This window comes from Epinephelus fuscoguttatus, linkage group LG13, assembly GCF_011397635.1.
Source record: "Epinephelus fuscoguttatus linkage group LG13, E.fuscoguttatus.final_Chr_v1".
NCBI lineage: Eukaryota > Metazoa > Chordata > Actinopteri > Perciformes > Serranidae > Epinephelus > Epinephelus fuscoguttatus.
The window spans coordinates 43,414,277-43,434,681 of record NC_064764.1 but is presented as its reverse complement, the minus strand read 5'-3'; the positions used below and the strand labels follow the sequence as shown (position 1 = coordinate 43,434,681).

The window sequence follows — 20,405 nt, the reverse complement described above, 5'->3', positions numbered from 1 at the left end:
AGAGGAAAGACAAAGCTCAGGGAATGGAAGGTGGAGGTAAAGACAAAGCTCAGCTCCAGGTTCAGACTCTGAAATCTGCCCTCAAATGACTCAGATTTTAGTTTATTCGCATTCTGAATATATTAAATTCACTGCTTCAGATCAACAGAATCTCTAGTCTCGGCAGAAACACTGAACTGATTGATATTGATTGATATTAGGGCTGTAGTCAACCAAAGAAAATCTTGGTCGACTAAAGTCGCACATAATCTTCAACTAATCGATTAGTTGTAGGAAAAATAATCTACACGTTATTTTTACTTCTGCGGTGGTGTGTCTGTGTCACTCTGCAGGTACACCTCTAAAACACTAGTCTGCAGTGGAGGACTGTGTTAAGAGCTGTAAAGTTTAGTTCAAATCAAACTTTATATATAAAGTTGATTTAAAACACACATTAAACACATATTAAACATGGCTTAATAGAGACAATTTCAAACACAAGTACGAAAACTGGCTTCAGTGTAAATCGCAGAACTGACAGACAAACACTTGTCTTTATCGGGACACATTTCCCCACAAATACAACATGCTAACGTTATTAGCACAAGTCTATGGCATTTTACATTGTATAAATTAGCCTTATCTTTTCCTCTTGTCATATAAAACCAGGGACAACAGCAACATGTAACAAAGGTAACGGCACATAATTTGGCTCCATTACAACTCACAAGGTTCACTGACAAAACAACTGTCTTATACTAAACACGTTTTCCAAACAAATACAACATGCTAACGTTATTAGCGTCAGCCTATGGCATTTTACATTGTATACATTAGCCTACCCAGACAGCACACATACATCTGGCCAACGTCGGCCTGAGGACAACACATCGGAATTTATAACGTCTGACAAGCATCGGCCGCATGGGCGAATATCTTTAAATTTAATACTCTTTTGTCCCAGCTCATCAAACGTCTCTGTTACATCGGCTTTGGGTCGGCCCATACCTGCCCACATACAGAAGTCGCCACAGAGGCGGAATTTCATCTCCGCAGTGTTTGTTTGGAACTGAGCTCGCAGGATACAGCATCTCATCGCAGTTGGTTTCAGGTAAGCTAACTGGAATAAATTGGCAGAAAATAGCTACGTTGTTTCTTCTGTGACCGTTAAAAGAGGTTCCTGGTGAGTGGCGAGGCACAACTTTGTGTATATAGCTTAGCACAGCTCCCCACTAGCTAACGTTATTTTTCGTTAGCTGTTAGCTAGTTTAGCGGTTTAGCTCATGTTAGCTAACAGGCTACAACTGTGGTGTTTTCATTTTATTTTCCCTAGTTGACGTTATCTGCTCATCTGGTTATCGTGAGTAAAGTGGAAGTGCCCGGAGCTGCCACCCGTGGTCCCGCGGCCCCCCGGCCTGAACTCTGGGGCCCTGGACGGGTGCTCAAGTGTGGGTGAGAGGAGCGGAGAGGAGTGCGGAGGTAAGGCTGGGCGGGCCGACACTGTGTATCCCAGAACAGGTGCTCAAGTGTGGGTTGACACGAGCGGAGAGGAGCGCGGAGGTCAAATAGTGAAGTTTAAGGATGCCTTCAGTATGTTGTTAATGTGATTTTATGGGCAATTTATCAGTTGAGGTCTCCTCCTCTGCAAAGCAAACTGACCCGGTGGCTACAGGTAATAGAGCAGTTTTGAAACCACTGTTTTTCCAAGATGAAGGACTGATTGTTGAGCTGCTGTTAATAGGTAACGGAGTTAACGCCGGATCCCGTTATTTAACCGTTACAACACTAAATTAAGCAGAGTGTCAGACCCAAAGCCTTCAATCTGGCTAAAATACAGCTGAATTGCTAACAAAAAAAATACAGTGGTGAAGTTGGGATTTGTTTCTTGAAGTTGTGTGCTCATCGTCTTTTCTGTCTCTTGCAGGCTGCCAGGAGAAACGGACTGGCCGTCAGATATTGTTTGTGGAAATTTGAAAATAAAGTTTGTCAAATTGACTTTTGTCTCTTCATTGTGCACTCTTACACACAAAATAGGTTAACAGTCAGCTATTTTTGAATGTTAGCATTGATTTCTCACATGGAATGGTGAAATATTTGTAGTTTGAAAGGTCCGACCTAAATGAATAAAGGTCGTAGTTAACGAAGCATACGAATATTAATGATGGAGCGCTCACTGAGCGCAGCATCTTTTATTGATCGTTTGAACGTCACGCTCATATGAAGCCAGGATAAATCCCGAAGTATAGACGGAAGTATAGACGGAATCGCCTTGTTGTTTACATTTACTTCCGGGTAGAAAACCGGTGTGTCAGTTGAATGAAGACAAGCGAGATGAATGAGAGGTAAGCTAATATGTATCATCGTTTAGAATAATTTGATGTTTGTAAAGTCTATAAAACCAATGACTGAACAAACATTACTACTTCTGTGTGCATGTTTTTGTAATTAGTCATGGTTATCGTAGATTAGCTGAGCTAACGGTTAGCTGTCAAAGTTAGCTACACAGTAGTGACAGTAGCCTCGCAAACCAGCCTCTAGCCAGCAATGTAACAAGTGGTGTGTTGATGTTGACAATCTGCTTTGATAAACAAAATGTTGGAAATGATGATTGTTGAACAGTTTTTCATTCATGATTTTCAGGTTATTCACCTCTACAGAAAAAGTACTGAACCAGGGTAAGACAGGCAGAGAGGAGGAAGATGAGAAGAAGCTTGAGTAAATAAGAGACAGGAGTAAGAAGATGAGAAGAGGAAGGGATAAATAAGAATTATAAGAAGAGACAATATTTAAATAAGAAGCAGGAGTAAATAAGAGGCACAAGACAGGCAGCACCATCAAGAGCAAAGGAAAGATGAGTCAGTTGTCCACCTATGCTGTTGGCTTAGACACAGCAGATTATAATCGTTATGAAGCGAAACTGCAGCTCCACGTTGGTGATGCCATCGTGCCACTCCCAGACCCCTATATTATCAGTGATGGGTGGTTCACTGACCCTGCTAAGCTTCCTCCTGTCCAATACATGAATATTTATAACTACCTCATAAATATGAGTTTGAGTTAGTTAAATATCAAATATCTGTCACTACTGTGTAGCTAACTTTGACAGCTAACCGTTAGCTCAGCTAATCTACGATAAAAATGACTAATTACAAAAACATGCACACAGAAGTAGTAATGTTTGTTCAGTCATTGGTTTTATAGACTTTACAAACATCAAATTATTCTTAACGATGATATATATAGCTTACCTCTCGTTCGTCTCGCTTGTCTGTGTCAGCTTACAGAGACAGACAGGAGGTCTGCGTCACAGTGACGCTGAGCGTGAGGGTGGGCGAGTCCAACTTTCTGTCAACAAAGGGGTGTTTTGAAAACACCCCAATTTTCACAGGTAACTTAGCCTGTCCCCCCGCCGCAGGAAATAATGGATTAATCCTGGAAAGTTGTTCATGTAGCACTTTTCTCCTTATGAAAGTGACACGGCGATTATTCGACTAATGAGAATTTGGTCGGACGAGAGCATAGCGACCAAATAATTGACTAGTCGACCAGGAGACTACAGGCCTAATTGATACTGATTTATATTCTGTATCAATACTGAGAGATGAAAACCTCCTTAAAGCTCAGCACACTGTGCTTCATCCCTCCTCATCCTCTCTCCTGCTCTGTATGTGGAACAGGAAGTGGTATGTGGGTCAGAGCACATATGACAGGACGTGCACGGGGAGCACACACACACACACACACACACACACACAGATGTATATTTGTGTGTATCTGTGTGTGTGTGTGTGTGTGTGTGTGTGTGTGTGTGTGTGCGTGCATGTGTGCACGTGAGACTCTCAAGCTTTTTCCAGAGCACAAACAGCTTCCTCTGCTCGACAGTGGTTGTTGGCGAGCGTCCAGGCGAACTCTCAGAGTTTATTTTAGAGAGCAGCTGAAGCGTGTGGAAAAGGATTACTGCAGAAACTCCAAACATTCAGACAGTTAAAAACATGAGCCGCCATGTTGGAGAGATTTCCTCCATGTGTGTTTCTCTTCAGACGTTCAGCTCGTATGAACACAGAAACATGTTTCCAACAAATGTTCCTCATGCTGCTGCTTCATGTCCTCTCTGTAACCTCTGCACATCTCAGCCTGTAGTCAGAGGTCAAAACTCCAGGACGTCATGATGTCGCTGGTTTCCTGTTGCAGCAGCAGGTAAATCAAACTGAGTAATCCGAGAGAAAACAGAAACACCCACCATGACTGAGTGTCTCTGAACCTCTCTGTGGTACGTTCACTGATGGTGGGAGAAGCTGTGGTTACAATAAATATCCTTGCATTAACAGTGAACCACATGACTTCCTGTTTATCAGCATGGTCACAGAACTACATTATCACCAGCTGTGTTGTTCACCTCAGCTCTGTGATGCCAGCTTAACCTTATTGCTTTAGTTCACTCTCACAGCTCTCATCACATCGTCTCAGCTCTTAAAATCCACCGTTCACTCTCTGACCTGCTCAGCAACAAATAATAAACAACACACGACTGTGTTTCACTGTGTCCGCCGCTGGTGATGGCGGCTGTCACACACCCCCAGATTGAAGCAGCAGGCAGAAGTACTGACACAGATGTTAGATAATGTCCTGCTGTGGACGGAGGCAACAACAAAATACATTTTAACCACCCAAACCGACAACATTAGTTTAAGTGTACGTTATCTTACTGTCAGACTGAGATTTCAGATGTGGAACTGCAGCTGTTATCTCTCTCTCCTCAGAGCCAGACTTCATTTAGAAAAACAGTGATTTAAGATCAGTGAACACAGGAGGTCGATTGCTGCTTCCGTCTGTTAGTGTGTTTGTGTTACTGTGTGGCTTTGATGTTTTAGAGGTTTAAATCAGATTCAACAACACAGACTAACTAATGGATCAAGGCAGCAGTAAACCTGCAGCTCCTGTCTTCAGCCAGCTAAAATCACTGTTTCTGTTAATGGAGTTTGGTTCTGACGAGAGCTGAGATGGAAAACTAAAACCATGAACAGCTTCCTGTCAGAGAGGGTCGTCTGATGGCAGGGTGAAGTGGTGGAAATGTTGTAAATATAACGTCCAGCCAAACTGATGGCAGATGTCTGTTTTATTGCTGCCTATAGCTGCACATCACTTTGCTCTCACGTTGGTGCTCTGTGGACGAGACGGCCAACATCTCACTGTGGTAACACACTGACCCTGGGTCAGTGCTTCATACAACCTCACTGCAAAACTGAACCTTTAACTCACCCAAACTGACTCAGACAGGTTGTAGGCAGATCTTATGTCTATCAGGTCTTCTGTAGCTACACAGATCCAGCCCAGTCCTCTTTGAGAATAACTGTTTTGTGACAGGCTCCATGATACACTCGTTCCTCTTTAAAACTGGGACAGAAACGGTCAGATGACCTCAAATATGTGTTTGTGAACATTTTCCCATTGTCTCATGGAGCTGATGATGAGTAGGAAGGAGCAGAAAACACTCCTCACGTCCTCCTCCTCCATCCATGTTGTTTTATAAAAGACACAGAAACACTGGCTCTGAGTACACCGACAGGAAGCAGCCCTCTGGGTCTTGACTCCACTCCTCTGCACAAACACTGCACCCACAGGCTCCAAAATACAAACACAAAATCTGCAGTCTGTAAAACGATCGACTCAAACTTCCCTCAGGAAACTGAAATCTGTCGAATCTCTGATAGAAACTGAGCTGCATCCAGAGAAGAAGAAGAAACACTACTGAGAGCTGAGTGATGATCAGGACACTTTATGGACACCACGGCTGTCTGCTGTTTTGCACATACAATCACTTGCACTAGATGTGCTCCCTTTATCCACTGCTCATTTTCATTCACTGCTGCTCATTATTATCCACTTCCTATTATTTTCATTATTATTGTTATTGTTATTGTTATTTATCGCCAACTCTTGGATTTTTGTACTTATTTGCATGCCTAGTTATTTAAGTTTTTTAAGTCTAATTTTGAAATCTTTAATCTGACTCTTTTTCCTTGACTGCTGTAACACTGGAATTTCTCAATTATGGGATCAATACAAGTGTATCAAGTATTTTACCTTATCTTATCTTATCTTATCAGACTGAACACTGCTGATCTGTTCTGTATGACATCTATTGCACGTCTGTCTGATTGATTGATTGATTGATTGATTGATTGATTGGGACTGTGTTAACAGAGAAAACACTGGTATGAGCAGGGCAGGGACATATGGGGGGAGGCAGATGGAGGTGGAGACAGAGGGAGGGGCGGGGACATATAGGGGGAGGCAGATGGAGGTGGAGACAGAGGGAGGGGCGGGGACATATAGGGGGGAGGCAGATGGAGGTGGAGACAGAGGGAGGGGCGGGGACATATAGGGGGGAGGCAGATGGAGGCAGAGACAGAGGGAGGGGCGGGGACATATGGGGGGAGGCAGATGGAGGTGGAGACAGAGGGAGGGGCGGGGACATATGGGGGGAGGCAGATGGAGGTGGAGACAGAGGGAGGGGTGGGGACATATCGGGGGGAGGCAGATGGAGGCGGAGACAGAGGGAGGGGCGGGGACATATGGGGGGAGGCAGATGGAGGTGGAGACAGAGGGAGGGGCGGGGACATATAGGGGGGAGGCAGATGGAGGCGGAGACAGAGGGAGGGGCGGGGACATATAGGGGGGAGGCAGATGGAGGTGGAGACAGAGGAGGCGGGGACATATAGGGGAGGCAGATGGAGGTGGAGACAGAGGGAGGGGCGGGGACATATAGGGGGGAGGCAGATGGAGGTGGAGACAGAGGGAGGGGCGGGGACATATGGGGGGAGGCAGATGGAGGTGGAGACAGAGGGAGGGGCGGGGACATATGGGGAGGCAGATGGAGGTGGAGACAGAGGAGGGGCGGGACATATAGGGGAGGCAGATGGAGGTGGAGACAGAGGAGGGGCAGGGACATATGGGGAGGCAGATGGAGGTGGAGACAGAGGAGGCGGGGACATATGGGGAGGCAGATGGAGGTGGAGACAGAGGAGGCGGGACATATAGGGGAGGCAGATGGAGGCGAGACAGAGGAGGCGAGGACATAGGGGAGGCAGATGGAGGCGGAGACAGAGGAGGCATATGGGGAGGCAGATGGAGGCGGAGACAGAGGGAGGGGCGGGGACATATGGGGGGAGGCAGATGGAGGCGGAGACAGAGGGAGGGGCGGGGACATCGGGGGGGAGGCAGATGGAGGCGGAGACAGAGGGCGGGACATAGGGGAGGCAGATGGAGGCAGAGACAGAGGGAGGGGCGGGGACATATAGGGGGAGGCAGATGGAGGCAGAGACAGAGGGAGGGGCGGGGACATATGGGGGGAGGCAGATGGAGGCGGAGACAGAGGGAGGGGCGGGGACATATGGGGGGAGGCAGATGGAGGCGGAGACAGAGGGAGGGGCGGGGACATATAGGGGGGAGGCAGATGGAGGCGGAGACAGAGGGAGGGGCGGGGACATATGGGGGGAGGCAGATGGAGGCGGAGACAGAGGGAGGGGCGGGGACATATGGGGGGAGGCAGATGGAGGTGGAGACAGAGGGAGGGGTGGGGACATATAGGGGGGAGGCAGATGGAGGCGGAGACAGAGGGACGACACAACATCACAGTGTTAACTGACCTCGGTGACGTCCATGACCTTGATGGCCGCCAGCTGACCCGTCTTGACATGTCGACCCTGGAGGGAGAACAGAGGAGAGGAGAGATGAGGGGAAGGTGAAGGTGATCATCATCATCATCATCATCATCAGGAGCAGCATCTGGCTGTTGTTCAGGTTATGACAACTTAGGAGAATTAACATCACATGACAGTAACAGTAGCATCTTTATATTTTACAGCTCAGACTGAGCGATCAGAAACCTCCACACAGGTGAGCCCATGGACCGCGGAACGCATCTGAACAAGGGGGGTCCATAATTTCAAGTCACACGGAGGGGGTGGGGGGGCATATGCATTGAAACAGACAATATTACTGACGTTGTGGAGCACTTTTTTTATTCCGACGCCACACAGTCACATCTACAGTACACGCATGAACACAAACACATGCTTGCTCAGTTTAACCCCTCTGATCCCACTCTAACATTCACACACAACAGGCCAAGCCTATTTATACATAAAGGCACAGATGAGCAATGCACTTGATAGGCACACTAATATCAAATCAATATGCAGCAGTCAGTGGGAGTTTTTTTTTATCGGCAGCAGTTGGTGAGAGTGAGTGAAGGTGTGTGGTGACTTGGCTCGTAAAAACACAGATAGGCTACAACTTAGGCTTTTATTCATATAAAATAGTTTGCTCCCGCAATGTGTATGTCCACTCCCGCAAAACTCTGAGAATTTATGCCCGCACAATAATAAAGATGCACAGATTTTGTGTCTTCTCCCGTCCCGCAGGAGAAAACACGTCATTTTATAGGCTATTAATAAAGAGATTCATGGGGTTGTTTGTTTCATTCCCCTGGCCTGCACGTCTTTTGACGCACTGGTCAAGAATAGCGCTCCTATTTACTTAGTTACTGAGGGAGCGGTTAAAAATTACGAGGGGGCAAATCTTTATTATGCAACATAGGTTCACACAGTGAGTTATAAAGAGCGCGCAGACGTGCGTAATAGTCGCTCGTAATGACAGCTCGTCGCCGGTGAAACACAATAAACTGCACGTCTTCTTTCATGTTTGTCTCATGACAGACAGACAGACAGACAGACAGACAGACAGGTGGAGCAAGCGGCAAATTGGTATGAAAGCTGGTTCAGGGCATATTCGCCCATTTATGAATAAATATGGAGTGGAAACGCTCATGGATGTGCACCAAGTTCTTGTGTTGACATCCTGTCGCTAGGCTACATCTTCTTATTATTATTTTTCTTCTTCTTCTACTGTTAAATGGCTGTTGGCAAACAGCGAATTGGCCCATTACCGCCACCAACTGGTGGAGTGTGGATCAAAATGACCATTACTATTTGCGTTGGGTCCCGCCGGGTCCCAATGCAGCCCTTTATGTCAGAGTACAAAAGTTACCCGGGCCATGGCCCCCCTGGCCCCTCTGGTTCCGCAGTCCAGCAGCCTCACAGATGGAGCCATAACACTCAGCAGCCTGACAGGTGGAGCCATCACACTCAGCAGCCTCACAGGTGGAGCAATAAAAAAAAAAACACGTTCATGATAATAAATCTGTCTGGACAACAGCACTCAAGAACTCGAGAACTCAACACGTGCTTTAAATATTTTAAACACAACTCTCCTCTCGTTCGGATAAAATCAGAGTTCGTGAGAAAGCATGACAGAATCCTCCGTCACCTCTGCAGGTTCACAACAACACAGCTAACATGTTTCCACAGACGGAGGACGGAAAAACAGAGGACAGAGACAGAGAGTGTATCATCATGTTCTATCCTCTGTGTGAGTCTGAACTGTCACATGATCTAGTTTCCTTTGTGTCAAACACAACTGAGACACCATCAGCCTCCTCAGCGATGAAGGGTTAACCCATTCAGGTCCAGGCAGAGGGGACGTACGTCTGTGTGTGCGTGTGTGCGTGTGTGTGTGTGTGTGTGTGTGTGTGTTGAGGCCAACCTCCATCAGCCTCCATTAAACCCTAGCATCCATGTTACTGCAGCTCTGCTGAGTCATCACTTTCTAACTCACATACACACACGCGCTCACACACACACACACACACACACAAACACACGTCTTGTGACCAGTGTGTGTGTGTGTGTGTGTGTGTGTGTGTGTGTGAAAGGTGACCTCAGTCCTCAGACTGTAATAATTACAGCAGAACCGCCAACACGCAGACAGGCGCACAATGGTTAAAAAGATGACATCATCCTCTTCTCTGGTTTCTTTGTTAGAAACAACACACACACACACACACACACACACATATATATACACAAACACACAAACACACATATATACAAACACGCACCTGGAGAATATGGACACATAAAAAGACGACAGACAGAGTTTATTCAGCTGTCTGTAGCTTTAAAGGAAACGTCAAGGTTTATATCAGACGAGTGATCGGTCATGTGACCTGATCAAGAGTGAAACATTAAACTTGTCTTTACTATAAACACCCCCTCTGGCATCACTACAGACCCTCTGGCATCACTACAGACCCTCTGGCATCACTACAGACCCTCTGGCATCACTACAGACCCTCTGGCATCACCACAGACCCTCTGGCATCACCACAGACCCTCTGGCATCACTACAGACCCTCTGACATCACTACAGACCCTCTGGCATCACCACAGACCCTCTGACATCACTACAGACCTTCTGGCATCACTACAGACCCTCTGGCATCACCACAGACCCTCTGGCATCACTACAGACCCTCTGACATCACTACAGACCCTCTGGCATCACTACAGACCCTCTGGCATCACTACAGACCCTCTGGCATCACCACAGACCCTCTGGCATCACCACAGACCCTCTGGCATCACTACAGACCCTCTGGCATCACTACAGACCCTCTGGCATCACCACAGACCCTCTGGCATCACCACAGACCCTCTGACATCACTACAGACCTTCTGACATCACCACAGACCCTCTGACATCACTACAGACCTTCTGACATCACTACAGACCTTCTGACATCATTACAGACCCTCTGGCATCACCACAGACCTTCTGACATCACTACAGACCTTCTGACATCACTACAGACCCTCTGATATCACTACAGACCTTCTGGCATCACCACAGACCCTCTGACATCACTACAGACCCTCTGGCATCACTACAGACCCTCTGGCATCACCACAGACCCTCTGACATCACCACAGACCCTCTGACATCACTACAGACCTTCTGACATCACTACAGACCCTCTGGCATCACCACAGACCTTCTGACATCACTACAGACCTTCTGACATCACTACAGACCCTCTGATATCACTACAGACCCTCTGGCATCACTACAGACCTTCTGGCATCACCACAGACCTTCTGACATCACTACAGACCTTCTGACATCACCACAGACCCTCTGGCATCACTACAGACCTTCTGACATCACTACAGACCTTCTGACATCACTACAGACCCTCTGACATCACCACAGACCTTCTGGCATCACTACAGACCTTCTGACATCACTACAGACCTTCTGACATCACTACAGACCCTCTGGCATCACCACAGACCCTCTGACATCACTACAGACCTTCTGACATCACTACAGACCCTCTGACATCACCACAGACCTTCTGGCATCACTACAGACCTTCTGACATCACTACAGACCCTCTGGCATCACTACAGACCCTCTGACATCACCACAGACCTTCTGGCATCACTACAGACCCTCTGACATCACCACAGACCTTCTGACATCACCACAGACCCTCTGCCATCACCACAGACCCTCTGCCATCACCACAGACCCTCTGACATCACCACAGACCCTCTGGCATCACCACAGACCTTCTGGCATCACCACAGACCTTCTGACATCACTACAGACCCTCTGGCATCACCACAGACCCTCTGACATCACTACAGACCCTCTGACATCACTACAGACCCTCTGGCATCACCACAGACCCTCTGACATCACCACAGACCTTCTGGCATCACTACAGACCCTCTGGCATCACTACAGACCTTCTGGCATCACCACAGACCTTCTGACATCACTACAGACCCTCTGACATCACCACAGACCCTCTGACATCACCACAGACCTTCTGACATCACTACAGACCTTCTGACATCACTACAGACCCTCTGGCATCACCACAGACCTTCTGGCATCACTACAGACCCTCTGACATCACTACAGACTCTCTGACATCACTACAGACCTTCTGACATCACCACAGACCCTCTGGCATCACTACAGACCCTCTGGCATCACTACAGACCTTCTGGCATCACCACAGACCTTCTGACATCACCACAGACCCTCTGGCATCACTACAGACCCTCTGACATCACTACAGACCCTCTGGCATCACCACAGACCCTCTGACATCACTACAGACCCTCTGACATCACTACAGACCCTCTGACATCACTACAGACCTTCTGACATCACTACAGACCCTCTGACATCACCACAGACCTTCTGGCATCACCACAGACCCTCTGGCATCACTACAGACCCTCTGACATCACTACAGACCCTCTGACATCACCACAGACCTTCTGGCATCACCACAGACCCTCTGGCATCACTACAGACCTTCTGACATCACCACAGACCTTCTGGCATCACCACAGACCCTCTGGCATCACTACAGACCCTCTGGCATCACCACAGACCTTCTGACATCACCACAGACCCTCTGGCATCACTACAGACCCTCTGACATCACCACAGACCCTCTGGCATCACTACAGACCCTCTGACATCACCACAGACCTTCTGGCATCACCACAGACCCTCTGGCATCACTACAGACCCTCTGGCATCACCACAGACCTTCTGACATCACTACAGACCCTCTGGCATCACCACAGACCCTCTGACATCACTACAGACCCTCTGGCATCACTACAGACCTTCTGGCATCACCACAGACCCTCTGGCATCACCACAGACCCTCTGGCATCACTACAGGAGGATGCCAGAGGACACAGAAGGATGTGGGAGGACGCAGAAGGATGTGGGAGGACGCAGAAGGATGTGGGAGGACACGGGAGGACGTGGGAGGACACGGGAGGACGCAGAAGGATGCGGGACGACACGGGAGGACACGGGACGATGCAGAAGGATGCGGGAGGACACAGAAGGATGCGGGAGGACGCGGGAGGACACGGGAGGACGTGGGAGGACACGGGAGGACGCAGAAGGACACGGGAGGACGCAGAAGGATGCGGGACGACACGGGAGGACACGGGAGGACGCAGAAGGACACGGGAGGACGCAGAAGGATGTGGGAGGGCGCAGAAGGATGCGGGACGACACGGGAGGACACGGGAGGACACGGGAGGACGCAGAAGGATGCGGGACGACACGGGAGGACACGGGACGATGCAGAAGGATGCGGGAGAACGCAGAAGGATGTGGGATGACATGGGAGGACACGGGAGGACGCAGAAGGATGCGGGAGGACGCGGGAGGACACGGGAGGACGCAGAAGGATGCGGGAGGACGTCGGAGGACAAGGGAGGAGGTGGGACGATGCAGAAGGATGTGGGAGGACGCAGAAGGATGTGGGATGACGTGGAAGGACACTGGAGGATGCGGGAGGACGCGGGAGGACACGGGAGGATGCGGGAGGACACGGGAGGACGCAGAAGGATGCGGGAGGGCGCAGAAGGATGCGGGACGACACGGGAGGACACGGGAGGACGCAGAAGGATGCGGGAGGACGTGGGAGGACACGTGAGGACACAGAAGGATGTTGGAGGGCGCAGAAGGATGCGGGACGACACGGGACGATGCAGAAGGATGCGGGAGGACGCAGAAGGATGTGGGAGGACGCGGGAGGACACGGGAGGACGCAGAAGGATGCGGGAGGACGTCGGAGGACAAGGGAGGAGGTGGGACGATGCAGAAGGATGCGGGAGGACGCAGAAGGATGTGGGATGACGTGGAAGGACACGGGAGAACGCAGAAGGATGCGGGAGGACATGGGAGGATGCGGGACGACGCGGGAGGACACGGGACGACGCAGAAGGATACGGGACGACGCAGAAGGACGCGGGAGGACGCGGGAGGATGTGGGAGGACGTGGGAGGACACGGGAGGACGCAGAAGGATGCAGGAGGACGCAGGAGGACGCGGGAGGACGCGGGAGGACACAGGACGACGCAGAAGGATGCGGGAGGATGCGGGAGGACATGGGAGGACGCAGAAGGATGCGAGAGGACGCGGGAGGACACAGGAGGACGTGGGAGGACACAGGAGGACATAGGAGGGCAACAAACCAACAAACAAACAGCACCCTACATCACTGTTTGTGCTGTAAACAATCCTCCACATTGATTAACCTGCAGGTCCAGAGGTGTCTCACAGTGTCAGACCTGACATCATGATGATTATACTTTACTCATCAACACTTATTGACCTCTGACCTGCGGCCCGTCAGACATCTTGGAGCTGTTTGTTCTTTATGTGCTGACGGTCTGACGGCCCGCTCCGCTCCGACCAAACTACATCTAAATAAAATCAGGTCATTAAAGTGATGGTGACGGAATCTTAACGAGCCCCACCACTCTTTCACCTCCTGACCTTTAAAGACTCCTTCACTCTGATCCGTCCAATCAGGACACAGACCAGGTTTAATGAGGTCAGCAGGTACGCCACCGCCAGGATCCTGGAGTGACCTCTGACCTCTGGCTCCTACTCTGAGGGGGGGCTGATCTGGATCTCTCATTGAAGAGAAGAGATACTGATCTGAGGTCAGTCTGATCAGACGAAAGTCTCTTTGGCTCTTGGCTCATTATGGTCTTAATTCATATTTAAATACTAAACAAAGCTCTGACATTAACTGAATATTCAGTCATCAGGAAATTGTTCTGAGTAGGGCTGCAACGAACGATTATTTTCACTGTCGACTAATCTGTCGATTATTTCTTCGATTAGTCGACTAATCATTTTATCGAAAAATGTTTTAAAATGTTGAAAAACGTCGCTCTGTCTCTCCCAAACCCCAAAATGATGTCACCTAATGTCTTGTTTTGTACTCACGCCGAAGAGTTTGAGTTCACCGTCATGGGAGTGTGTGTAAAGCTGCCGATATCTGAATGTAAGAAGCTGCAATATGAGTATTTGGGTACTTTATAGTACTTTTCTATGAAAAATGACCAATTTGTCGACTGCTAAAATAGTCACCGAATATTTTAATAGTCAATTAGTCATCGTTTAGTCAACTAATCGTTCCAGCCCTAGTTCTGATATCAGCCTCTAATGACCCACAGTGAGTCAACATGTAGGACACATGATGATGATGACGATGATGATGATGTTGTTCTCAGGTCTGACAGGATGTGAGGTGAACAGAGAGTAAATGACACGCAGCAGTAACGGTTTCAGGACTTTTCCAGGCTGCTGCCAGAAAACATGGAAAATCTGCAGAGACAGGAAGTGGAACGAGTGAAGACGAGCAGGAGGTGTGTGTGTGTGTGTGTGTGTGTGTGTAAGATGGAGGCAGATAGGACTAAGATGAGGGAAGAACGGAGAAGAGCTACTTCCCTCCAAGGAAATGCCAGCAGAGTGGAGTCATCCTCAGCAACACACACACACACACACATACAGTAACACACACATGTCCCATCCTAACAGTCGAAATAAAAACTTTCACATAATAATCTGTTGTTTGTGTTTGACCTGAATCTACACACACACCTGGCTCTGTGTGTGTGTGTGTGTGTGTGTGTGATGGATTTTGGGACAAGGCGTTCTTTATTTCACCCCTCTGGGCTCTGGGGCACAGACAAGGAGCCAGGTGCAGCTTCAATGCACACTCATACACTTTTGCACACGCACACACACACACACACACACACACACACACACTTCCTGTTTCTGCAGCTCAGTGTGTTCATGGTCTCAGTAACATTCTTCATTGGTCAGAGCAGTGATGCGTTCACTTGTGAAAACGCTGCTGATCATGATGTAATGACCAGTTTCCACAGCTCAGCTGATACACTGATACACACACGCACGCACACACACACACACACACACACACACACACACACACACACAGAATATTAAAAAAAGAGGAGGGTCCAGACGAGACGTTAAAATATTTGTGGATGGTTCCAGATGAGTGATCAGACGGCAGCTGCTGCTGAACGCTGCACTTCTGTCACACATCAACAACAACAACAACAACAACAACAGTAGCAGCTTCACTGAGTCACAAAACATCCTATCGTGTTCTCACTGCTGTCTAAAACTCACAATAAAAACACTGTGAACTTCACTGAGGATGATGGCGACCATACGGACGACTTCCTGACTGATTTAAGGACCCAGATCTTATAAAGACGCTGTAATCAGAGGCGTCAGAGGCATCACGTCTGCACACACTGAAGGCTGATAACAACTCAGACAACACAATAACTGTTGTTGCTACAAAACACTTTAATCTGTTCATCATTATGTAGCAGATACATTAAAACTTAATGTGCTCAGGTTGGTTCTGAAAAGAAGGTTTGTCTTGTAATACAAGTTTGGGTGTCACAGTCCCACCTGCATAACACAGAGCCCATGTCTCGGTAAGAAACCATCACTTCTCATGTTGCTATCTGAGCTAAAAAAAAAAACAGAGACAGGTTGCTACAAAACACCCACTGCTGGTGGCTACAAAGCTGCTGGAAATGCAGCAATGACTTCCACAATCACTCGCTTGGCACTCGAGTGTCACATCATCCTCCAGCCCCTCCTCCTCCTGATGACAGTCATCTTATAGACTCCGTTACTTTGGAAACACTGATATGATACGTATGAAGTATGCAAATGTATCTGTAGTTTGCAGAAATATAATGCAGACTGTTTCTTCTGCTGACTGAGCTGCTATTAATATCAAACAACTAACAAGAAGTTGTTGAAATGATCGTCACAAAGTCCCAGAGATTATAATCCATCAAACCGCCCTCAGACTCAAACATGTCCTCACATCAGAACATTTGTGATGTCACACTGTATAAAGTAAGTAAGTATAAACAGTGTGTAGTGATGAGTCATGTTGAACAGTGGACCCTGAGGAAGACCTCGGCTGCTGCCTCTTCATCACAGAGACAGAAAACAATGATGACGTCAGAAAGAAGAAATGTCTCCAAGGTAAACTATAAGACTGAGATGTTTGAGTCACTGCTATGTTTATAGATTTAATGTCTCCTGTGTTTGAGACGGTAAAAATATGTTAACGAGGACAGAAACTCAGGTGACACTGTGACTCTGGTGACACTGTGACTCTGGTGACACTGACTCTGATGACACTGACTCTGATGACACTGTGACTCTGGTGACACTGATGACACTGTGACTCTGGTGACACTGACTCTGATGACACTGACTCTGGTGACACTGACTCTGGTGACACTGTGACTCTGGTGACACTGACTCTGGTGACACTGTGACTCTGATGACACTGATTCTGGTGACACTGTGAGTGATGACACTGACGCTGGTGACACTGTGACTCTGATGACACTGACTCTGGTGACACTGACTCTGGTGACACTGTGACTCTGATGACACTGATTCTGGTGACACTGTGAGTGATGACACTGACGCTGGTGACACTGTGACTCTGATGACACTGACTCTGGTGACACTGTGAGTGATGACACTGTGAGTGATGACACTGACTCTGGTGACACTGTGACTCTGATGACACTGACTCTGGTGACACTGACTCTGGTGACACTGTGAGTGGTGACACTGTGACTCTGGTGACACTTTGACTCTGATGACACTGACTCTGATGACACTGTGACTCTGATGACACTGACTCTGGTGACACTGTGAGTGATGACACTGACTCTGGTGACACTGTGACTCTGATGACACTGACTCTGGTGACACTGACTCTGGTGACACTGTGAGTGGTGACACTGTGACTCTGGTGACACTGTGACTCTGATGACACTGACTCTGATGACACTGTGACTCTGATGACACTGACTCTGGTGACACTGTGACTCTGATGACACTGACTCTGGTGACACTGACTCTGATGACACTGACTCTGGTGACACTGTGACTCTGATGACACTGACTCTGGTGACACTGTGACTCTGATGACACTGACTCTGGTGACACTGACTCTGGTGACACTGTGACTCTGGTGACACTGTGACTCTGATGACACTGACTCTGGTGACACTGTGACTCTGATGACACTGATTCTGGTGACACTGACTCTGGTGACACTGTGAGTGATGACACTGACTCTGGTGACACTGTGACTCTGATGACACTGACTCTGGTGACACTGACTCTGGTGACTCTGACTCTGGTGACACTGACTCTGATGACACTGTGACTCTGATGACACTGACTCTGGTGACACTGTGAGTGATGACACTGTGACTCTGATGACACTGACTCTGGTGACACTGACTCTGGTGACACTGTGACTCTGATGACACTGACTCTGGTGACACTGACTCTGGTGACACTGTGAGTGATGACACTGACTCTGGTGACACTGTGACTCTGATGACACTGACTCTGATGACACTGACTCTGGTGACACTGTGACTCTGATGACACTGACTCTGGTGACACTGTGACTCTGGTGACACTGTGACTCTGATGACACTGACTCTGGTGACACTGTGACTCTGGTGACACGGTGACTCTGGTGACACTGACTCTGATGACACTGACTCTGGTGACACTGACTCTGGTGACACTGAGTGATGACACTGACTCTGATGACACTGACTCTGGTGACACTTTGAGTGATGACACTGACGCTGGTGACACTGTGACTCTGATGACACTGACTCTGGTGACACTGACTCTGGTGACACTGTGACTCTGGTGACACTGACTCTGATGACACTGACTCTGGTGACACTGACTCTGGTGACACTGTGACTCTGATGACACTGACTCTGGTGACACTGACTCTGGTGACACTGTGAGTGATGACACTGTGAGTGATGACACTGACTCTGGTGACACTGTGACTCTGATGACACTGACTCTGGTGACACTGACTCTGGTGACACTGTGACTCTGATGACACTGACTCTGGTGACACTGACTCTGATGACACTGACTCTGGTGACACTGTGACTCTGGTGACACTGACTCTGATGACACTGACTCTGGTGACACTGACTCTGGTGACTCTGACTCTGGTGACACTGACTCTGATGACACTGTGACTCTGATGACACTGACTCTGGTGACACTGACTCTGGTGACACTGTGAGTGATGACACTGTGACTCTGATGACACTGACTCTGGTGACACTGACTCTGGTGACACTGTGAGTGATGACACTGACTCTGGTGACACTGTGACTCTGATGACACTGACTCTGATGACACTGACTCTGGTGACACTGTGACTCTGGTGACACTGACTCTGATGACACTGACTCTGGTGACACTGTGACTCTGATGACACTGACTCTGATGACACTGACTCTGGTGACACTGTGACTCTGATGACACTGACTCTGGTGACACTGACTCTGGTGACACTGTGAGTGATGACACTGACTCTGGTGACACTGACTCTGGTGACACTGACTCTGGTGACACTGTGACTCTGATGACACTGACTCTGATGACACTGTGACTCTGATGACACTGACTCTGATGACACTGACTCTGGTGACACTGTGACTCTGATGACACTGACTCTGATGACACTGTGACTCTGATGACACTGACTCTGGTGACACTGACTCTGGTGACTCTGACTCTGGTGACACTGACTCTGATGACACTGACTCTGGTGACACTGTGACTCTGGTGACACTGTGACTCTGGTGACACTGACTCTGATGACACTGACTCTGGTGACACTGTGACTCTGGTGACACTGACTCTGATGACACTGACTCTGGTGACACTGTGACTCTGGTGACACTGTGAGTGATGACACTGACGCTGGTGACACTGTGACTCTGATGACACTGACTCTGATGACACTGTGACTCTGGTGACGCTGACTCTGATGATACTGACTCTGGTGACACTGACTCTGGTGACACTGTGACTCTGGTGACACTGTGACGATGGGGTTTAATCTGAAGGGAACTTTAAAGGAAGTTCAGCTGAGCAGAGTCACACTGAGGGAGGAAGAGGAGACACGTTACTGCTGCTGCTTCACTATGAGGGTTCAAACTGGAGCTCTGTGTAGGGAGAACAAGGAGACAGACAGACAGACAGACATGTAGTGTGACAGACAGACAGATAGACATGTAGTGTGACAGACAGACAGACAGACATGTAGTGGGACAGACAGACAGGCAGACAGACAGACATAAAGACGTGTAGTGGGACAGACAGACAGACAGACAGACAGACAGACATGTAATAGGACAGACAGACAGGCAGACAGACAGGCAGCATCCCACAGCGTCAGTAACCAGACCCAGTAGTAGTAATGGGGGCTTCATTCTGGGCACTGGTGCAACTTTCCATAACGTGATGGGCTCTCAGCCCTTTTTTTAGACTCACAGGCAGGATGGACAGATGGACAGATGGACAGTGAAATGGATACCTCTAATAACCAGGCCGACAAACCACAACATCAGGGCTTTTCTAAACACCACGCAGAGGCAGCTGGGAAAATGCTGAGTCCTAGTAAGAGATGGTGTTTTGAAATTGAGCTGCTGTCCAGAGGACGCTCTCTGGGACAGACGCCACGCCGACACTGACCGAGGACACTGTAAAACTTTACTGTTTACAGTTTACTGTGATCACATGTAAATGACATCACCATGTAGGAA

General features: G+C 48.6%; 1 protein-coding gene across 7 annotated transcripts in view; it reads right to left on the bottom strand.

The window, feature by feature from the left end:
• The window catches only part of LOC125899694 (mitogen-activated protein kinase kinase kinase kinase 4-like), a 138,904-nt gene that overhangs the window by 74,983 nt on the left and 43,516 nt on the right, over window positions 1–20,405 (bottom strand). For all 7 annotated transcript variants that reach the window (XM_049594159.1, XM_049594161.1, XM_049594160.1 and 4 more), the window contains exon 3: window positions 7,629–7,685. In XM_049594159.1, the coding sequence (XP_049450116.1) occupies window positions 7,629–7,685 (57 nt within the window). The remainder of the gene's footprint in view (window positions 1–7,628; window positions 7,686–20,405) is intronic.